The sequence below is a fragment of the Diadema antillarum genome, unplaced genomic scaffold, assembly GCF_040938485.1.
Source record: "Diadema antillarum isolate AM-2024a unplaced genomic scaffold, OU_Dant_1.0 seq00000345_RagTag, whole genome shotgun sequence".
Lineage (NCBI taxonomy): Eukaryota > Metazoa > Echinodermata > Echinoidea > Diadematoida > Diadematidae > Diadema > Diadema antillarum.
The window spans coordinates 267163-287157 of record NW_027271356.1 but is presented as its reverse complement, the minus strand read 5'-3'; the positions used below and the strand labels follow the sequence as shown (position 1 = coordinate 287157).

The 19995-nt window shown below is 42.3% G+C and overlaps 1 protein-coding gene across 1 annotated transcript in view; it reads left to right on the top strand.

The window, feature by feature from the left end:
* The window catches only part of LOC139730938 (cyclin-H-like), a 48373-nt gene extending 29113 nt beyond the window's left edge, over nucleotides 1-19260 (top strand). The window contains exon 11 of the mRNA XM_071641821.1: nucleotides 19016-19260. Within this exon, the coding sequence (XP_071497922.1) occupies nucleotides 19016-19057 (42 nt within the window). The 3' untranslated portion in view covers nucleotides 19058-19260. The remainder of the gene's footprint in view (nucleotides 1-19015) is intronic.
* Nucleotides 19261-19995: the final 735 nt, after the last annotated feature.

Here is a 19995-nt window from a genome sequence, read left to right as displayed (position 1 = left end):
TGTTTGAAAATCCTTCCCTTGATGGCAGAATGAAAGATTGCATCCTGCATTTAGGTATTGTCTTTGAAGTTTTGGGGGGTTTTTTGCGCTTTATTTTTATGCAGCCGCACTTTAGGCCTCAGAAGGGCTTTTTACACTTGTAAATTTTTGCTTAGTCCTGTACCAACGGTGGGGCTAAGGGGGGGGCCTTAGCCCCACCGTTGGTACGGGACTATCCTTAGCCCACTTTCTGTTTACACTCGTTTTTGCCAAAGTGGGCTAGCCCCACCGATAGTCCGGTACTATCTGGCCCTGCAAAATAGCAGGGTTAGCATCGCAATTGTGGTGCTAGCACCACAATTGCGGTGCCAAGCAAGTGAGTGTAAACAGAACGAAAAAATAATCTGGGGCTAAGCGACGGAGACGAAGTGCGACCCCCACTGACCAATCAGAAACGAGGTAATCAAGTGCTGCCGGTGCGTGCGTGTACGTGTACAGTGCACAGCGTAATCATGAATATTCATGTGGTTTGGAAAGTCCGGGGCTAAGAAATACGAGTGTAAAAAGGTCAGTTTTCTCCTTAGCCCCGGACAAGAGATAGTACGGGACTAATTGGCTAGTGTAAAAAGCTGAAAAAATTGGTACAGGACTAACGATAGTCCTGGGTCAGAGAAAGTCTGGGGTTAAGAAACACAAGTGTAAAAAGGGCTAGAGATGATCATTCCTCTGTCCATTTCATCTAAATTTAATGTCTTCCTAGTAACTCAGACAGTAGTCTTATTTACCAGTTTATTGAATGCATTGTGTTGCAGATTTGAAAACAATCAAAATTGAAGGTGCGGTTAAAGGGGAATTCACCCTTAATTCATTCAGGGTCAGTGAATGTAGATGTATTTGTAGTAGAACACATCGTGCGAAGTTTGAGGAAAATTGGATGATCCGTTCAAAAGTTACCCATATGAATGTTAATGTATTGGTTAAAACCATGTTATGTCATCACTGGATTTAATAATGCTACAATGATGATTATGTGATGTCTCAGTAGGGGAATGGTACAAAGAAAATAGAGAGTTTCCACATAGTTTCATTTTTCTAGCATAATGAACAAGCCCTTTCTAACCTCCTTCAGAAGGAAGGAAATAATGATATTCCTAACATATGTCAGTATTAAGCAAGTCAAAGGAATGTGTGCTTGTCATGAGAAAATAAATTTTATGGTATTCTATGTACATTTTCTTTGTATTTGTCCCCTACTGTGACATCAGTAGCCTTCTCATCCAGCAATGACATCACATGGATGTAGCCAAATCTTTAGCCAAATCTTTAAAAAAAAAAAAAAAAAAAAAAATCCAAATCCAACTTTAACCCATTGAGGACGAATCCCAAGTATACTCTGGCAGGGGTCTATGGGAAATGCGTGTTGTAGCAAAATCAGTCCATCCTCAACGGGTTAAGAGTAGATTGTCACATTTTTTTTCCAAGCATCTGCTGATCTGTTATTCTCATATTCTGCAGTCACTAAATCCACATATGTGATTGGGATAAGTCCCCTTTTATACCTGGCACCAGCAAAATTTATGCAAGGAAAAGCAGTCTGTATCCCCAGGAAATGAGCCAATAAGTCATTGTGGTGGCAGAACTACAAAAGGCTGTGTCCTGGAGAGTATAAGATGGCATATCAAAGTAATATCATATATATATATGTAACATTGTGGTTTTTGTCAAAACAAAAGGAAAGAAAGATTTCTAAGAACCAAAAATTCAAAACAAAAAGTAACATAGAAATATATTTTCTGGAAAATGAGTCACCCTGCGTCATTCAGGAAGTCCAATCCTTCCGGTTACATTCTCCACTTTTACTTGCCAAATTTGGGCATAATGTCCACTCTCTGCCCTCCTTGGGTCAAGCTATGACCTCATAGCCAGTTATAGCCCCTCCACCCAAACAAAGTGGCAGTAAAAGTGACGTAGAACTGTGCGTCGGTGGATTGGAATTTAAAGTTAAAATGTATCTTTGGGAAGGGTCCTAAACCCAATAAATAGAGAAAGTTTTCCTCTCCTCACTTCATATTGGAATCTTTGACAACGGGAAAGCATCGAGACATATTGTGAGCAGAATTCGTGAGAGTCAGCTATCTTCGTCTCCGGCAGGGGTAAGTTATCTTCTTTATCAAGCTTAATCTGTGAAGTCTAGTTCGAGTCTAGTATGTTGTCCAGATAGTGTTAGGATTATCTATGAGCTGCTACTTGCGCTGTAGATCAGTGATAACATTGTTGCTATTTCAAATTGAGTTGAAATAGGGATCCTCTGTTATGTTGGACAGAGTGATGCGAATGTGCATGGGCACATCATGAGATTTCATTGTCGTTCATATATATCTGACTTCTGAAATGTATGGCTCAAACCTGCCTCAGACTCAGATTGGTTGATATGACATTGTTTATCGGTTATCGAGCTCCTACATTATGTGAGTGGACATTAAGTTAAGTTGAGTTGATAAAGAAGAAGAACTTGTTGGAAAGCTGGTTAAAAGATAGACATGACAATTTGGAGATGTATGTTCATCGCTGCTTTCACGTCTTGATCGATGCCATTGTGTACGTGCGTGATTATATTGTGGAGTGAACACTCGTGAATGTACTATTCTAGTCATATTGGTGTATGCACTAGGAGACCCCCCCCCCCCCTCTCTCTCTCTCTCTCTTCTTCTCCTTCACTCTTCTTCACCTTATTTCCATATCTTGCCCTATTGAAGATGATATGAGAGTTTGGCAGTATAAGCCTATATAGGGAACTTATATGTCCAGTATTGAATGCATATACTACTGTTGGTTCTTTGAGCAAATTGAATCTTGCTTTATTATGTCGAGTTGTATAGAAGATATTATTGGGATATCAATCTCTCCTTTGCTGGATTGAGTTGCAATCATGCTAACTCCTTTATTTTGTGGTATCTGCTAATTGCATGTGCTAATTAGTTTGCTTAGATGCATTATTGTGATATGATTACTTGCTCAAGTTAGTTAGCAAGACGTTTATAAATTCGAGAGCAGTGTAGAACAATTCATACTAGCAAGAAACACATTGACGTCAAGATTCTAGAAAACAGAGCAAATTCACTTTAACCTAGTGAGCGGACTTTGGACCTAAGGTCATTCAATCCTCTCTGGTCAGTGAGAGAGCATTCTTGACACATTTACGACCTAGGAGCTTTCACATAGAACACCTGTTGCAGAAAACTAGAGCTACAGTGAAGCCAATGCAAACGCTTTCACATTGGAGTCTGTGCCAGTACTTCTGACATAAACTTAACTTTAGAGAGAAACCTAATGCGAATTAGATATTTGCTACTGTAAATATGTATCTGTAATGGAATAGCTATAATCATGCAATTGAAACGAGACTCAATGAGCATAGCATGAAGTATCAGAATTTAACCATTCACTGTTGAAATGTCAATATAATCAACGACTATGTGCCAGTTACAAGTTGCAGTAATTATACTAATAAATGTCGATCTACATGTAAATGCACCATTTGGAGAAGTATAAGGATTAAGAGCGAACACAAACGAATTAAGACTGTGTATGCTATATTGATGTACCTCATTTACAAATAATGTCAAATGTCAAATGTATTCATTGATTATACAATGTACTCATTATCCCTTGTACATAATGTTTACACATTTCAGGGCTTGATATGAGCAGAACCTGCGAATAAAAACGAACACCAGTAACCAACATAGCGAGTCCCGGCTCCATCATTGTTGTCGTTACAAAAAATTGGCGTCACGGACAGGATTTGCAGATCACTGTTCACCTACCTGCCCCTTTGCTGGAGAAAATGGAGAAATCGGAGATCGACGCCCTAAAGGAGAAAGTGGCGGAGCTGGAAGCCAAGCTTGCAGGAGAACGAGATGACAGCAAGGTCCCTGCCTCAGCAAGCACAACTACCGGCATCCAACCCATCTTTCTGACACAAGGAAGACGGCTGGAAGTCTTTAAGGGGAAGCCGCTTAAACCAGGAGATCCGACCGTCCAGGACTGGATCATAGATATGAAGAGCCAGCTTGCTGTCCGGAACTTGGGTACTTCAGAGCAGGCTGCTTTCGTCCGTGATCACCTAGGAGGGAACGCCCGCAGGGAGATCCTGGGTCGTGGTGATGCTGTAGCCGAGGACGTGAAGGAGATCTTCACTACACTGGAGAAGGTCTTCGGGAGTGGGGACTCACTTCCGGTTCTGCTCCAGAAGTTCTTCAGCTATCAGCAGGCTCCAGTAGAGGGGCTGCTGGAATGTTCGCTACAGCTGGTGACCCTCTATGACCGCATATGCTTCCTGGACAGCTCCTACAAGGGCAGCAAGATGGAAACTCTGAAGGGACGGCTGGCGGAGACTGTTTACGATGAGGGGTTGCGGCGAGAGCTCAGACGGCTGAACACCGAGTCTCCCGACCTCGACTTCTTTGAACTCCGAGACCGTGCCCTTAATTGGTTTGGGCTATCGAGGAAACCAAAGGCAGCCACCTTGCAGGAGACCTCGACGAGCGAAAAGGCAAGCATCCTGGATATCCTGAAGAGACAGGGTGACCTTTTGGAGAAGCAGCAACGTCAGATTGAGGCGTTGACTGCTGAACGTTCCAGCCGACCAAGGATTACCTGTTACTACTGCGGGAAGACTGGCCACATTCAGCGCCAGTGCAAGAAAAGGATGGCAGACTTGAATCGGGCCAATGAGAGTCAAACTATCACCAAACAACCGGCGTCGCAAAGCCCAGCTGAGGCGCCAAAAGAGTAAGGCCCACCGTTGAGAGCCAAACGGTGGGTAAGGAATGTCATGGCTCAGCAGTTTTCGAGAAGGCGGTGGGAAGCTGTCCGGAGGTGTCGGTGAATCTTGGAGGGGTGAAGGACGTCAGATGTTTGCTGGACACTGGTGCCCAGGTGTCCACGATTACAGAGTCCTTCTTCAATGAGCACCTCGCTCATGAAGAAATTGTTGACGTTTCAGAGTTCATCTCTATTACAGGTGCACAAGGTCTGGCAGTTCCCTATCGCGGCTATGTTGAGTTGTCACTGGAGGTCATGGGAAGGAGGTTTCCGGAGATGGGTTTCCTCGTCGTGCGTGATCCTGTTCACCCACCCATGGCCGAGCGCAAGAAGCTTGTTCCTGCTGTCATCGGATCTAACGTCCTTCGAGATGTCAACAAGGCACTGAAGTCCACGTCAGAGAGCCGGTTTCAGCAGACACTAGCAGAGTCCAGTGAGGGAACTGCGTGGGTCCATGTCCTTGCCCTATATGAAGAGGTGATGGCCCGGAAACCCCAAACGACTACGGAAAAACGTTATCAAGTCCGGTCTGGTGGAAAGAAGCCCATTCTTCTACCAGCAAGGTGTAGTGTTACGGTAGACTGCACTACACATAAGCCTAGACAACCTTGTGTCGCAGTTGTTGAGGAGAGGGATGCCTCAACATTACCAAATGGACTCGTCCTCCTACCTACTCTCGTAAGGGTGCCCTCCTCGGGAAGAGTTCCTGTCCAGATGGTAAACTTCAGCAACAGCGACATCTATCTTCATCCTAGGACGCCAGTTGGTCTGCTGGAGCTGTCACCAGGCAACCTAGAGTCGTCATCTGAAGAGCACACTGTTGGTCTGGAGGAAGCATACAGTTCACCCTCCTCGACTGGAGATATCAAGGAGATGATGGAGAGGATGGAGGTAGACGAGGAGACCAAGACGTCACCAGAGCAGCTTCAGGCAGTTGAAAAGCTAATCCAGAAGCACTTTGACAGGTTTAGCAGAGATGACATGGACATTGGGTACTGCGACAAGGTAGAGCACAAGATCATCCTTGATGACGACCGCCCTGTACGCCTACCCCACAGGAGGATTCCCCCACATCAATGGAACGAGGTGAGGGAGTACCTTGAAAAGTCCCTAAAGCAAGGCATCATCAAAAGGTCATCGAGTCCATATGCATCTGCAGTGGTTCTTGTTCGGAAACGTGATGGTAAGCTACGACTTTGTATTGACTACAGGGCCTTGAATGCCAAGACTCATAGAGATGCCTATCCCCTCCCCCGCATCGAGGAAGCCCTGGATGCTCTGAAGGGTGCTAAGTACTTCTGCAGTCTAGACTTGGCACATGGCTTCCACCAAGTTCCCATGGCAAAAGAAGACAGGGAGAAGACAGCATTCCGAGTGGGGACAGGAGGTTTGTATGAGTTCTTACGAATGCCGTTTGGACTCTGCAACGCTCCTGCGACCTTCATGCGGCTGATGGACCTGGCATTCGGCGATCAGAACTTCCAGACTGTCCTTATCTACATGGACGACATCCTCGTGTTCGGATCAACGTTTGAGGAGACCCTTCAACGTCTTGACATGGTGCTAGGGAGACTGGCGGACTTCAATCTCAAGGTAAAGCCAGAGAAATGCAACCTCTTCAAGAAGGAGCTGCGTTACCTGGGCCATGTAGTCTCTGCAGGAGGAATATCACCTGATCCAGAGAAAGTCAGAGCAGTACAAGAGTGGAACACCCCTCAAACTGAGACTGAGCTTCGTGGATTCCTTGGTCTATGCAGTTACTACCGGCGCTTTGTACCAAAGTATGCTGAAGTAGCAGCACCCCTGCATGCCCTACTGGGGTCGACATCAAAGAAGAAAAGGTCAAAGAGGACTGCAGAGGCCAAGGCTAGGACTCCACTGTCTGAGGCGTGGAATGCAGACTGTTCGAAGGCGATGGAGGACATGAAGCGTCATTTGACGTCAGCACCTATACTGGGGTATCCAGACTTCAGGGAGCCGTTCATCCTGGAGATAGATGCCAGCCATCTTGGACTGGGAGCTGTGCTGTCCCAGCAGAAGGATGGTAAGAAGGTGGTCATTGCTTATGCGAGTAGAGCACTGAGGCCGAATGAGAGGAACATGCAGAACTACAGCTCAATGAAGCTGGAGTTGCTGGCATTGAAGTGGGCCGTAACCGAAAAGTTTAGGGACTACCTGATTGGAGCTAGCTTTACGGTGTACACGGACAATAATCCACTTAGTTACCTCAACTCTACTGCAAAGCTTGGGGCCACAGAGATGCGCTGGCAGGCAGAACTAGCGCAATTCCAGTTCCAGATAAAGTACAGGCCAGGGAGGATCAACACCAATGCTGATTCTCTCAGCCGGAAGACTGACCATGGATGTCAGCGTGGGAGACTGGAAGAGATGGAATGCTGCCCTGAGACCATTACCCCGGAAAGAGGCACCGTTTTGCCGGCTGCACTAAGAACGACAATCGAAGAGGTGGCAGAGTTGCAGTGTCATGATCAAGTTCCTGACAAGAAGGTGGGTTCATCATTCACTCTACCGTCCATCCCCAAGGAAGATCTTGCAAGGATGCAACATGGCGACACAACTCTCTCTAAGGTTTTGGCTTACAAATCCAAAGAAGTTCAACCTTCACCACGGCAGTTGATGGCCGAATCAAAAGCTGTCCGAAAGATTCTCCGTGAGTGGGATCGCCTTACCTTCAGAGATGACATCCTTTATCGCAAGGTCCTGATTGCTGATTCAGAATGTTACCAGTTGCTAGTTCCAGAGACCTTGAAGGAACGGGTGCTTCAGGCTGTCCATGACCAAGTTGGGCATCCAGCCTCAGAGAAGACAACTGCTCTCGCCCGTCAAAGATGCTACTGGCCCTCCATGGCTGACGATGTAAAGAAATACTGTGAAAACTGCCAAAGGTGCCTGCTGTCAAAGTCCAGTAACCCCAAAGTGAAGACTACAATGGGAGCGCTCATTGCCAAGAAGCCACTTGAGATCCTGGCGATCGACTTCACCTCGCTCGAGCCAAGTGGGAAGATCGAGAGTGTCCTGGTTATGACAGACGTCTTCACTAAATTCACCCAAGCTGTACCATCTCGGGACCAGAAGGCCTCAACTGTGGCAAAGCTCCTTGTTAACCACTGGTTTGTCCGATTCGGGGTGCCAAAGAGGATCCACAGCGATCAAGGAAGGAACTTCGAAAGTCACCTAATCCGAGAACTCTGTGCCCTCTATGGTATCCAGAAAACCAGGACAACACCATATCACCCAGAAGGTAATGGTCAGTGTGAGCGATTCAACCGCACGCTCCACGATCGTCTTCGCACTCTCCAACCACAGCAGAAGAAGAAGTGGACTGAATTCCTGCCAGAGATTGTGTATTCTTACAACTGTACACCGCACTCTAGCACAGGGTATTCGCCCTTCTATCTTTTCTATGGTCGGGAGCCGACACTACCGATTGACCATGTGTTAGGAGCAGCCATGCAGCAAGATGAGGATGCAGACGACTGGTTATCTTCACACCACCATCGTTTGCAGACCGCTTTCACCACCGCTGCTAAGATGACAGAGAAGCAAGCTCTACGACGACAGACACGGGCGAACGCCAAAGCAACTGATGAGGGCCTGCGCATAGGAGCCAGAGTCTTCCTTAGGAACCGAGTGTTGGGAAGAAACAAGATCCAAGATGTCTGGAGTGACATCCCCTATAAGGTTGTCGCTAGACCAGACCCAACAGGCAATGTCTACATTGTGGCTCCCCTACATGGTGATAAGGCACAGGAAGGAAAGGCTATACACCGCCGTAATATCCTGGACAGCCGGCAACTCGTCCCCGACATTGCACCTGACGTCCCAACGGAGGCAGAGGCATCTCCAGCTAAGAGTCCAGATGTGCCACAACAGGAGAGCGACGACAGCACACCGATGGTAGTCCATGTGAAATTGACAGCTGGACCAGAAACGACAGTCGACGCCACGCAGGTGCAGAATGAAGGAGGCGAGAACAATCGCGACGGCGCCAGCGGCGACAGGGACGACAACCAACAAGGCGACAGCGACCGCGTGCCTGTGGCGGATGACGGCGAAGCAGCCATCACGAGGGAGGATGACCTCTCTGCTTTGGAAAAAGCAGGGGAGCACCCGGAAGATGGATCGGAGTCAGCTCCACCCCTGAGGCGCTCAGCTAGGCTGCAGGGAAAGCCGCCAACTATCACTGAAGAGATTTTGGCGGATGTTAGCAAGTCGCACTTGCTACTCCTTTCTCTACTCTCGGGTAGACGTTAAGTATTTCATTAATAGATATTGAATAATTATGTTTATTGATATGTTGTCAGGGATGCCAACATGAAGCAGGGGAGAATGTAACATTGTGGTTTTTGTCAAAACAAAATGAAAGAAAGATTTCTAAGAACCAAAAATTCAAAACAAAAAGTAACATAGAAATATATTTTCTGGAAAATGAGTCACCCTGCGTCATTCAGGAAGTCCAATCCTTCCGGTTACATTCTCCACTTTTACTTGCCAAATTTGGGCATAATGTCCACTCTCTGCCCTCCTTGGGTCAAGCTATGACCTCATAGCCAGTTATAGCCCCTCCACCCAAACAAAGTGGCAGTAAAAGTGACGTAGAACTGTGCGTCGGTGGATTGGAATTTAAAGTTAAAATGTATCTTTGGGAAGGGTCCTAAACCCAATAAATAGAGAAAGTTTTCCTCTCCTCACTTCATATTGGAATCTTTGACAACGGGAAAGCATCGAGACATATTGTGAGCAGAATTCGTGAGAGTCAGCTATCTTCGTCTCCGGCAGGGGTAAGTTATCTTCTTTATCAAGCTTAATCTGTGAAGTCTAGTTCGAGTCTAGTATGTTGTCCAGATAGTGTTAGGATTATCTATGAGCTGCTACTTGCGCTGTAGATCAGTGATAACATTGTTGCTATTTCAAATTGAGTTGAAATAGGGATCCTCTGTTATGTTGGACAGAGTGATGCGAATGTGCATGGGCACATCATGAGATTTCATTGTCGTTCATATATATCTGACTTCTGAAATGTATGGCTCAAACCTGCCTCAGACTCAGATTGGTTGATATGACATTGTTTATCGGTTATCGAGCTCCTACATTATGTGAGTGGACATTAAGTTAAGTTGAGTTGATAAAGAAGAAGAACTTGTTGGAAAGCTGGTTAAAAGATAGACATGACAATTTGGAGATGTATGTTCATCGCTGCTTTCACAACGTCTTGATCGATGCCATTGTGTACGTGCGTGATTATATTGTGGAGTGAACACTCGTGAATGTACTATTCTAGTCATATTGGTGTATGCACTAGGAGACCCCCCCCCCCCCCTCTCTCTCTCTCTCTCTTCTTCTCCTTCACTCTTCTTCACCTTATTTCCATATCTTGCCCTATTGAAGATGATATGAGAGTTTGGCAGTATAAGCCTATATAGGGAACTTATATGTCCAGTATTGAATGCATATACTACTGTTGGTTCTTTGAGCAAATTGAATCTTGCTTTATTATGTCGAGTTGTATAGAAGATATTATTGGGATATCAATCTCTCCTTTGCTGGATTGAGTTGCAATCATGCTAACTCCTTTATTTTGTGGTATCTGCTAATTGCATGTGCTAATTAGTTTGCTTAGATGCATTATTGTGATATGATTACTTGCTCAAGTTAGTTAGCAAGACGTTTATAAATTCGAGAGCAGTGTAGAACAATTCATACTAGCAAGAAACACATTGACGTCAAGATTCTAGAAAACAGAGCAAATTCACTTTAACCTAGTGAGCGGACTTTGGACCTAAGGTCATTCAATCCTCTCTGGTCAGTGAGAGAGCATTCTTGACACATTTACGACCTAGGAGCTTTCACATAGAACACCTGTTGCAGAAAACTAGAGCTACAGTGAAGCCAATGCAAACGCTTTCACATTGGAGTCTGTGCCAGTACTTCTGACATAAACTTAACTTTAGAGAGAAACCTAATGCGAATTAGATATTTGCTACTGTAAATATGTATCTGTAATGGAATAGCTATAATCATGCAATTGAAACGAGACTCAATGAGCATAGCATGAAGTATCAGAATTTAACCATTCACTGTTGAAATGTCAATATAATCAACGACTATGTGCCAGTTACAAGTTGCAGTAATTATACTAATAAATGTCGATCTACATGTAAATGCACCATTTGGAGAAGTATAAGGATTAAGAGCGAACACAAACGAATTAAGACTGTGTATGCTATATTGATGTACCTCATTTACAAATAATGTCAAATGTCAAATGTATTCATTGATTATACAATGTACTCATTATCCCTTGTACATAATGTTTACACATTTCAGGGCTTGATATGAGCAGAACCTGCGAATAAAAACGAACACCAGTAACCAACATAGCGAGTCCCGGCTCCATCATTGTTGTCGTTACATATATATATATATATATATATATTAGGCGCAGTCAGACTGGCAAAAGATCAAGAAGTTTGAGATCGCGAAGTCTTCCCAATCGTTTGTCGTGCGGGCACACTGGCAGCCAAACTTCTCGATCTTTGTATCAAGAAGTTTGGGTCATTGGTGCACGCGTGTGACAAAGAAGAAAGAGCGCGCCTTCTGATGGCTGGTGATTGTGATGTAACAATGCATGCCTGCACATGACAATGGCCTCGTGCTTCGTAGACACTGCCTGCAAGCAGGTGGTGGACTGGTCATGTGACAAAGATCGTGAAGTTTCAGTTTCTCGCGGTGACACTGGCAAAAGATAGAGAAGTTTGGAGGGGGTGGGGGGAAAATCCCTTGGTGATGTGGGAAGTTTGCGGTCACACTGGTAAAACTTCGAAATCTTAAAGATCGCGATCTTGAACTTCTCGATCTTTTGCCAGTCTGACCGCGCCTATTGTGACGTAGAATGGCAAGTCACACTCCAATTCCTACCAAGTTCCTGTGTTGTTGTTGTTGGTTTTTTTTTTTTGCATTTGCCTCAACTAAAACATTGGCTATATTAAATGAGAGCTCTTCTTACTCTGAATGTGAGAAGTAATCAGAATCTGGTTTTGAGATGAAGTTTTGTAGGTTGCTTTCAAAACAAAATATAACCCATTCCCTCCCTTCCATTCCCTTCCCTACCCAATATGCTGCCCCACCCCCCAACCCGGCCCCACTTCATTTTACAACTCTACACCAGGATTGATAGATGATAATGCAGAAGCATTGTGTCTGAAGGAGGATCATTGCGTTGACATGTCCCTCTTGGAGTATCCTTGGGGATTTATTCCTCCTGCCATTATTCTCTGTGGGAGTCCCTCATGAGAACCCTCTACTTCTGGCACTGAACACTGTGGCTATTGTTTTCTTGCACCTGTTGCGTATAAGATGAGTCATAATGAACATCTTCAGTTGTATGGGATTTTGCCTTCCTTTCTCCAAATCATTGAAGTGTACCAATACCCTGGAAATCAAATTTGTGTACAGCTAGAATACACAAAAACAGCCATAATTCACCTGTGATAGCCCCTGAAAGTATACATATTTTGATCAATCAGATCGTATCTCTAGCAAATCCGGCAGTTGTGCTTCGTGCATTTAAGTTCTGCTCCGCAAGCACCGGTATTGATGTGTGTGCATTCTAGCTATACACATACATTTTTACAAATGATATCAAGATTCCATGTCAATCGGTAAGTTAGAATCAACGTACATCTAGGCATTGCATATCATTATCGTTCAAGACAAATATAGAGAGAAAAAAAAATAGTGATAGCAGTGATAGCACGATTGTCCAATTGAAAGAATGAGTAGAATCGTCTATTTCAAGTTGTTGTTTTTGTAAACTCTCTAAAATTTATATAGATTGAAACCCCAATAAATAAGAATTGGAATGACAAAAAATTCTAACATTTTGCAGAGGTAATGTTGTGAAGTATATTCTACAAATATAACAAACATAATACTCGGGGTATTGGTACACTTTAAGCTATTTTTTCTCTTTAGCCAGCTATGTCACATTATAATTGCAGATGGTGACTGACCAAGGAGTGTGACCAGACAGAATTCTTTCATCCAGAGGGTTTGAATCATCTTGGGATTTACAACCTCCCTGAAATACAATGCAGCACACCAAATGGGTGCACGCCACGAATCATACAGCCCACGAGTCATACAGCCCATGAGTTCGACACTAAGCAAACAAGGCCCATGAGACTGACCATGTTGTATCTGTCAAACGCATTGGCTGTTTTTACCTAGTGTCAAAGTCATGAGCCTTATTTGCCTAGTGTCAAATTTATGAGCTGTATTTTCCTATTTGTTGAACTTATGGGCCTTATCTGCCTAGTGTCAAGCTCATGGGCTGTATAACTCGTTGGCCGTATGGCTCATGGACCTTTTTTAAATGTCAAACTGGTGGGCTCTATGGACTTCCGAGTGTCGGTATCATGGGATGACTCCGTGGGGGGGTAGAGCATTCTGCCCCAGCATTTACACAAGGTTCCTGTTCCCAGTTCCCACACCACAGGACTTTCCCCTCGACATCGTGAGTAAAGGAGATGAGAGACCCAGCTCTGGAAGTTGGAAATGATAGATGGTGAAGGAAACAATATTGTTGATTAGTATAAGTTGCATGATTTTATATTTTTATCTTTCATATGTGCAACTTACTATCACTTCTCTATCGAGAGCAGTGCAACCATCTGAGTTTTTATTAACAAATTTGCAGCAAATTGTACAGAAATTCAGTGCAATTGCCAGTGCATTTGTAGGCGTATGTCATGTCACGTGGTGTGTTGTTGTGTTGTGTTGTGTCATGTCCTGTCCTACTTTATCATGTTATGTTATATGTCTTCTTTGCAGCAAGCATATGTTGAAGGCCAAATTAACTCCTCACTGATTGTATGATGACATACATGAATGTAGCCTTAGACGTTCTTCAATTCTTTGCTAATAGGCCAGGTGACAGTGCATTGTACAGTTATTTTCTGCCACTTTGATACAGAACTGCTATATACTGTAAAAGTGTGACTGATATTTTGCGCTCAGCTGGGTATAAGATTAATTTGGCATGTTTTAAATTCGGCGGAATCAGGTCATTATGGCATGCAGAAACATTTGTGTGCTTTTATTTTCACACTAGCTTCTGGTTGCGCAAAATGTGCGAAAATGTCCGCTTATACAGTCAGTAAATTTAATGATATTTTGAAGCATGTTGGATGTACTGCTTTTTTCTGCATTTCACTAAGAAGATGTTTGTGAAATGAAGATTTTTTTTTTCGTTTGAATAGCCATGTAAAGTATAGTTATTTATCAATTTTTGCACCAACATACAAGTTTTGTTTTCCAGAAAAAAATATTTTTCCTTTTTGCTTGGTCCTATATGCCAAGAATAACACCTACATGTGTACTGCCATACAAGCTTGACAAGGACTGGTGGTAATCAGCATGTACTAGTAGTTCGGTCAGTTATCCATAGTAGAAGAACTTGCAGAAAGACCAAGCATAAACTAGCAGTCAACAGTTTCTTAATCTACAGAATTCCAGCAGAGAAAATGACTTCCCCAGTTTTCTTTAGCTAACCACAGGCAAGAGTGTACATGAATTATTTGGACTATTGCAATTATTATCAACTGTCATGCACTACACATTGTGGGTCATTCATTGTATGTCATTCACACACTTTTTAATCTTTTCTCTCTTTTTTTTTAAAACTGATCATCCAGTCTTAACATACTTATTGGTAATCATTTCTATGGGTAGGGGATAATAAACAAATGAATAATTTTCAAAAGTCTTCCTTTCAAGAACTGCAAGTGATGAAACCATGTCATTTTTCTTTCAGACATACCCCGGAGATATATAATACAAGTTGTTTATAAAATTTGCAGAGGTTGGCATAATCGGGCACATGTGAGGGAAAACAAGTTGTGTAGGGGGTTAGGAATTGACACTTTCATCTTCTCCTGTAAAATGCATGGTCAGATTTGGATAGAAGCGGGCAGTAATCATTCGCAGAGGGTAGGGGATGTGAAATGGATTGTTCAACTAATTCAGGTGGCCTCCATGAATGCCCCTTGAGAGATACAATTCAGTTTAATGATATCCAATCAAGGGGCACCATGGAAAATTTACTCATGTGCTGTTACCATGGCAACATACTTTACTCCACTCTTTAAAGATATGCCCAACTTCTGCACATCTTTACATCACAATCACCACATTTCTTCTCAATTGCTTACAAACATCAGGAGAATTTCAATCTCCAAGGCTTTTACCTGAAAGTTGGTGCCATAATATGTCCTAATACCATCATGGCAATGCACTTTTAGCTTCTATTTACACACACACACACACACACACACACACACACACACAATTATTACACAACTTGAAGGGGAATGCTGTTTTTTAGCTGCACTTAGTTATCATGTAGTTATTTTATACGGCACTGTACAGACACTACACCAGACCCGCCAAACAGTGTGAAAATACACCAGATGGTGGTCCTCACTTACTTTGAAGAAGAAGAAGAAGAAGAAGAAGAAGAAGAAGAACTATACATTAAGCTCTACATGTTTGCCAAACGTTTGAATTGCTTTAAACTAGAGAAGTTGTTTGATCTGTATGACTTTGACAGAACTTTGAGGCCATAATGAGCTGTTATCATGGTAATGTACCTTGAGTCCACTGCTGAAAAATGTGTGTTGTACCACTTAACATTGAGCTCCACATGTGTTTGCGAAATTTCCTTTTGCCACTGTGTATGTTGTTGATTGCATTCGTTGTACACGAATCACAGCAGTGTACTTTGCCCATATCCAAACAGTGTGCACCAAAGCCCCCTCAACAGTTTCTATACCCTACACCCAATGTGGGATCATTACATGCATGAAAGCCCACTCCGTCATGCCTGACTGTGCCTCATTCATGGTGTCTTGTAGTCAAGAGAGAAGGACAGAACACTGAACCATTCCATCATTTATATGAGGCAAAGGTCACAATCAATATCATTATGAACTACATATACCAGTACGTTATCAGCGCAGAACCCTCGGAACCCGCAGTGTAACCAAGAAAAACCCAGAGAAGAAAGAGAAATCGTGGATGCTGTAAATGTCATGAGAACTCAACGTCAACGTTTCAAAGTGGCCCTTTGATATTTTAGTGACCTAGGGTCCATTTCATGAAGTCATCTCATAAAAGGCTTTACATAAATCTCAGAATTGCCTAAGTTGCTCATATGTAGCTATGTGAGACTTTCAAAGAGAAGTAAAATCCATTTCATGAAGTCTCTCATAAGTGTGTCTTGTGAGCAAAAAAAGTCTCTCGTAAGACTTTCATAAAATGGACCCCAGTATCATTGATGAGTTATGTCAGCAAATGTGTTAAACTTTTATCTCCTCTGAGTTGGACAGTGCTAACATCACCAAGATGCTCATGTACATGTCTTATGAGCTTATTGATGTCATTGGGCTGTGAGTGAGATATGTTTTATCTGCATTTGATTTGAGATTTATATGCTAGTCATAATGTAGAATTGTCTAAATCTGATGTGTTTCTATTCAGTGTAGTGTTTTTGCCTGCTGCAGTCTTTCTGCAAACTTAGGGTTTGTGTGCTTTCCAATTTTGTCCAATCTGTTTATATGGCTTGCGAGAGCAAGGCAACTGCACTATGGTTGTATGATTTTTTTTTTTATTTCTATCAAAGTGTGTGGTTTCCATTCTGACATTGAACTTTCAAAGAGCGGAAAGCAAAGTTTTCACTAAGGAATTCCCATTTGTAATTCATCCATAGACAATTTAAAGTACTACCACCCCTTAACCCGTTGAGGATGGACTGATTTTGCTACAACATTGCCTGGATCTTAGGTGGAAAACTTAACAGCTGTTGGTCCTATGGTAACAAACAAACAAACAAGCAAAGCCACCTATTAAAACTTTTATTCTACAGTCATTGTAGTTTGGCCAGCACCTGGAAATGTAGATGTCTTGCATATTGCCTCAAAATAGCCCACTTTGCAGTTCATAGTAATTTCAGTGTCTGCCAAATGATCCTCAGGGAGATATGTAGCAGTGGTTTTATTTTCACAAATGTTACAGGCCGACATGCAAAAATAATCATATTGCTATCAAGGTGGGAAATTCCTAACTTTGCTTCTTATGAAGGGATCATGCCAACTTTTCTTTCCGTGGCTGTGGTTTTTGTGTATGAATTCAAAGCACATGCAGATTTTTTTTTTCTTTTTAGTCCTGATCTGTGCAAAATACCATGATCATGAAATATGTAATACATAGATTAGATCTCCATGACACAGTACTTTACCTCATTAATAGAGAGAAAACACCTATGATGGCCATTGTAAAGTGTTGTGGGGGTGTATTGCTTTGTATAGCACAATGCCTTTGAAAATGATATTGCCTTGTACGCTCTTTCAAATGCCATGCGCTAAAATGTGATCTCCTAAGAAAGCATTGTTACTCTTCTTGCTTTATACAATATCCATTCCCTCTGTTCAACTATTCAATAGTTATGGGGGAGGGCATGGGGGAGGCGTCTTAAACTTTTTTTTTCTTTTTCTTCTTCTTTTGTCATTTGCAGTGTACTTTGTTAGGGAGGTTAGAATGCAAGGACTTTCTTTCTATTGAAAGAGTTTGTTATTGACACAACCTTTACAGAAGTTAGGTATTCATGATAGTGATTTATTTTCTATCTTTTCTTGCCTGGAATCTGCGAAGTCAGAACAAAAGTCTGCCCTTGATAACCTTGGCAGGACTGTTTTGATGTGTTTTTTTTTTCTTTCATTTTTTATTGTTGCTTGTGGGAAGACAGATAGTCAAAAGTGGGTCACTGGGACTACTGACAGTGGTGGATCCAGAGGGGGTCGCACTGGGCGCACGCCCCCTCTTTATTTTTGTTTAAAAAAGAAAAAAAGAAAAAGAAAATAATGGGGGCATGTGCCCTCCCCTTTAAAGGGACTGTACAGTATTGGTTGAGGTGGGGATTAATGTTTTGAACATTCCTAAGTAAGATAATGAGAAACCTCTTATGAAAGAACATTTATTTTTAAGATGAATTCAACATTTATTTGATGAAAATTGGTTTTCAAATGGCTGAGATAACCGAAAAAGTGATAATAATAAAAGGCGGCAGGCCATGCCTTTTATTAGGATCTCTTTGTTTCACCTTATTTTTTGATATCAGCCATTTCAAAACCGATTTTCATCAAATAAACTTTTGATAACCCTTAGAATTGCATGCTCTTTGACATCCCATAGAGTGGTTTCTGAATATCTCGCAAAACGTTAAATGCTAAATCCTCACCTTGACCAGAACTGTACACACCCTTTAATTTTGTAAAGGCGCCTCCCCTTTACGGAATTCCTGGATCCGCCCCTGACTGATCAATTCTACCTTTGTCTTTCTGTAGATATCTGTTCATAATATCCTTGCAGAGTTTGTAGAGTGCTGACCAGACAGATTGAAATTGTATAGCAATATTGAACACTTCTTTGCTTCTCTTGTTTGAACCAACAAACATCTAGTTAGCATTAACATGACGTTTATGTCTTTGCCGAAGGGAGATTTAGTGACTCATTTCACAGTTGCGCAGTAAATAGTTGCATGAATGATGTGAGTCTTGGTCAATGAAAATGCACAAATGAAATGTTTGTGCATTTTGGACAATGTGCGGAGCGCTTGCTTTGATCTTGTATCAGGGTGATTGAAGATGTACATGTAGCGGGTTTGTGCATTGCGGATTACTTTGCAAGCTGCTTGCTCTTTGTTGGGTGTGCTTGAAATTTTTTGAGAGTAAAATCTATAATACTTTGATTTGTGAATGTTTGCAGATTGCTGCGAGAGATGAATAGATGGATGGTCCAGCATTTTTAGAAACAATTTTCAGGAAGTAAAAATGGTAGAGCATCACATTGACATAACTGTACATTTTAGAATTGTAGTGGTACACTCCCGATATTTGAGATTCTGTATGAAATATTGTAGAAGTAAGTGTCTATATTCTGTATTGATATCACTGGGTTTTCGAAAGTTTGGTATTTCAATAGGGTCATTGGTCAATTGATCTATAGTACATTTATTGTCTAAAAACATGGGATGATAAACACATGTTTTTCCTGTTTTGTGGGGTTTGAAAAACTCTTGCTCAAATGAGTTAATACTTTTCTTTCTTGCTGTGTTTTCTGATACTTCCAACAGGAAATGAAACGGAAGGAGAGAGAACTTTTGATGAACATTTGAACGCCTCAAACCCTTCCAAACGGTGCTCTGGAGCCGCAGCAATAAATCAGCTTTCTGTGGTAAATCATCGCATTGGTTTCCTGCTCATTTGCCTCTACAGACTTTCTACGTGCTTCCGTTAGGTTTGAGCACAGTGGCATTGGCTATTGAGAGGGCAACTAGAGGTTGGAGTCTGCACCGAACATTTTACAGGGTAGTTTCAAGCAGAGAGGAGAAAGTTCTCACATTCACCTCCCTTTGAAGGTATAATTGAGTACTCCTGGTCAAGACGCGTTGTTGGTTGACAGCTGTGCCTGAATGACAATCAGACAAGAAATGTACCCAAATCTGAGTCATTTTGTGTTGTTTTAGAGGCTCTACTTTTGAAAATTAATGTTCTGTTTTCTTATGTATTGTCTTTTCATTTGACATCACAGTAAGAACATAATTGAACAGTGTCGCCTCATGCTAAAGAATCATGTTTTTATCATACTACAATATCAAGGCAGTGTTTGCCACATCACCTACGCCTGGGGGTGGGGGATATTAAATGCATGTCATATTTGTGTTTCGTACTATGGCACTGTGTTTGAGGTGTGCATTCATCAACACAATATTATGTAGGTTAATAAGTGTATGCTATTCAGTGGTTGGGACTAATGTGGAATACTGTGAAATAAATGTCACACAGGTGATGCGAGTGCATCTGAGCCAGTGTTGGCAGATATACATGTGCCATGAAAAAAGGTTGATCACATTTTATTCTGGATTTATTTTTGTGCTTATTTGATGGGCCATGGTATCAAAACTTCAGTAATCCATTATACAACACAGTCAAACTTCCGCTTGACAAAGGAAAACACATTTGTAGGATAGCAACCAAGAAAAAAGTATTTTCACGATGCATGTTAATGTATTCCATGCTCTTGTCATGTTTGATCTATTTCACACTTCACATC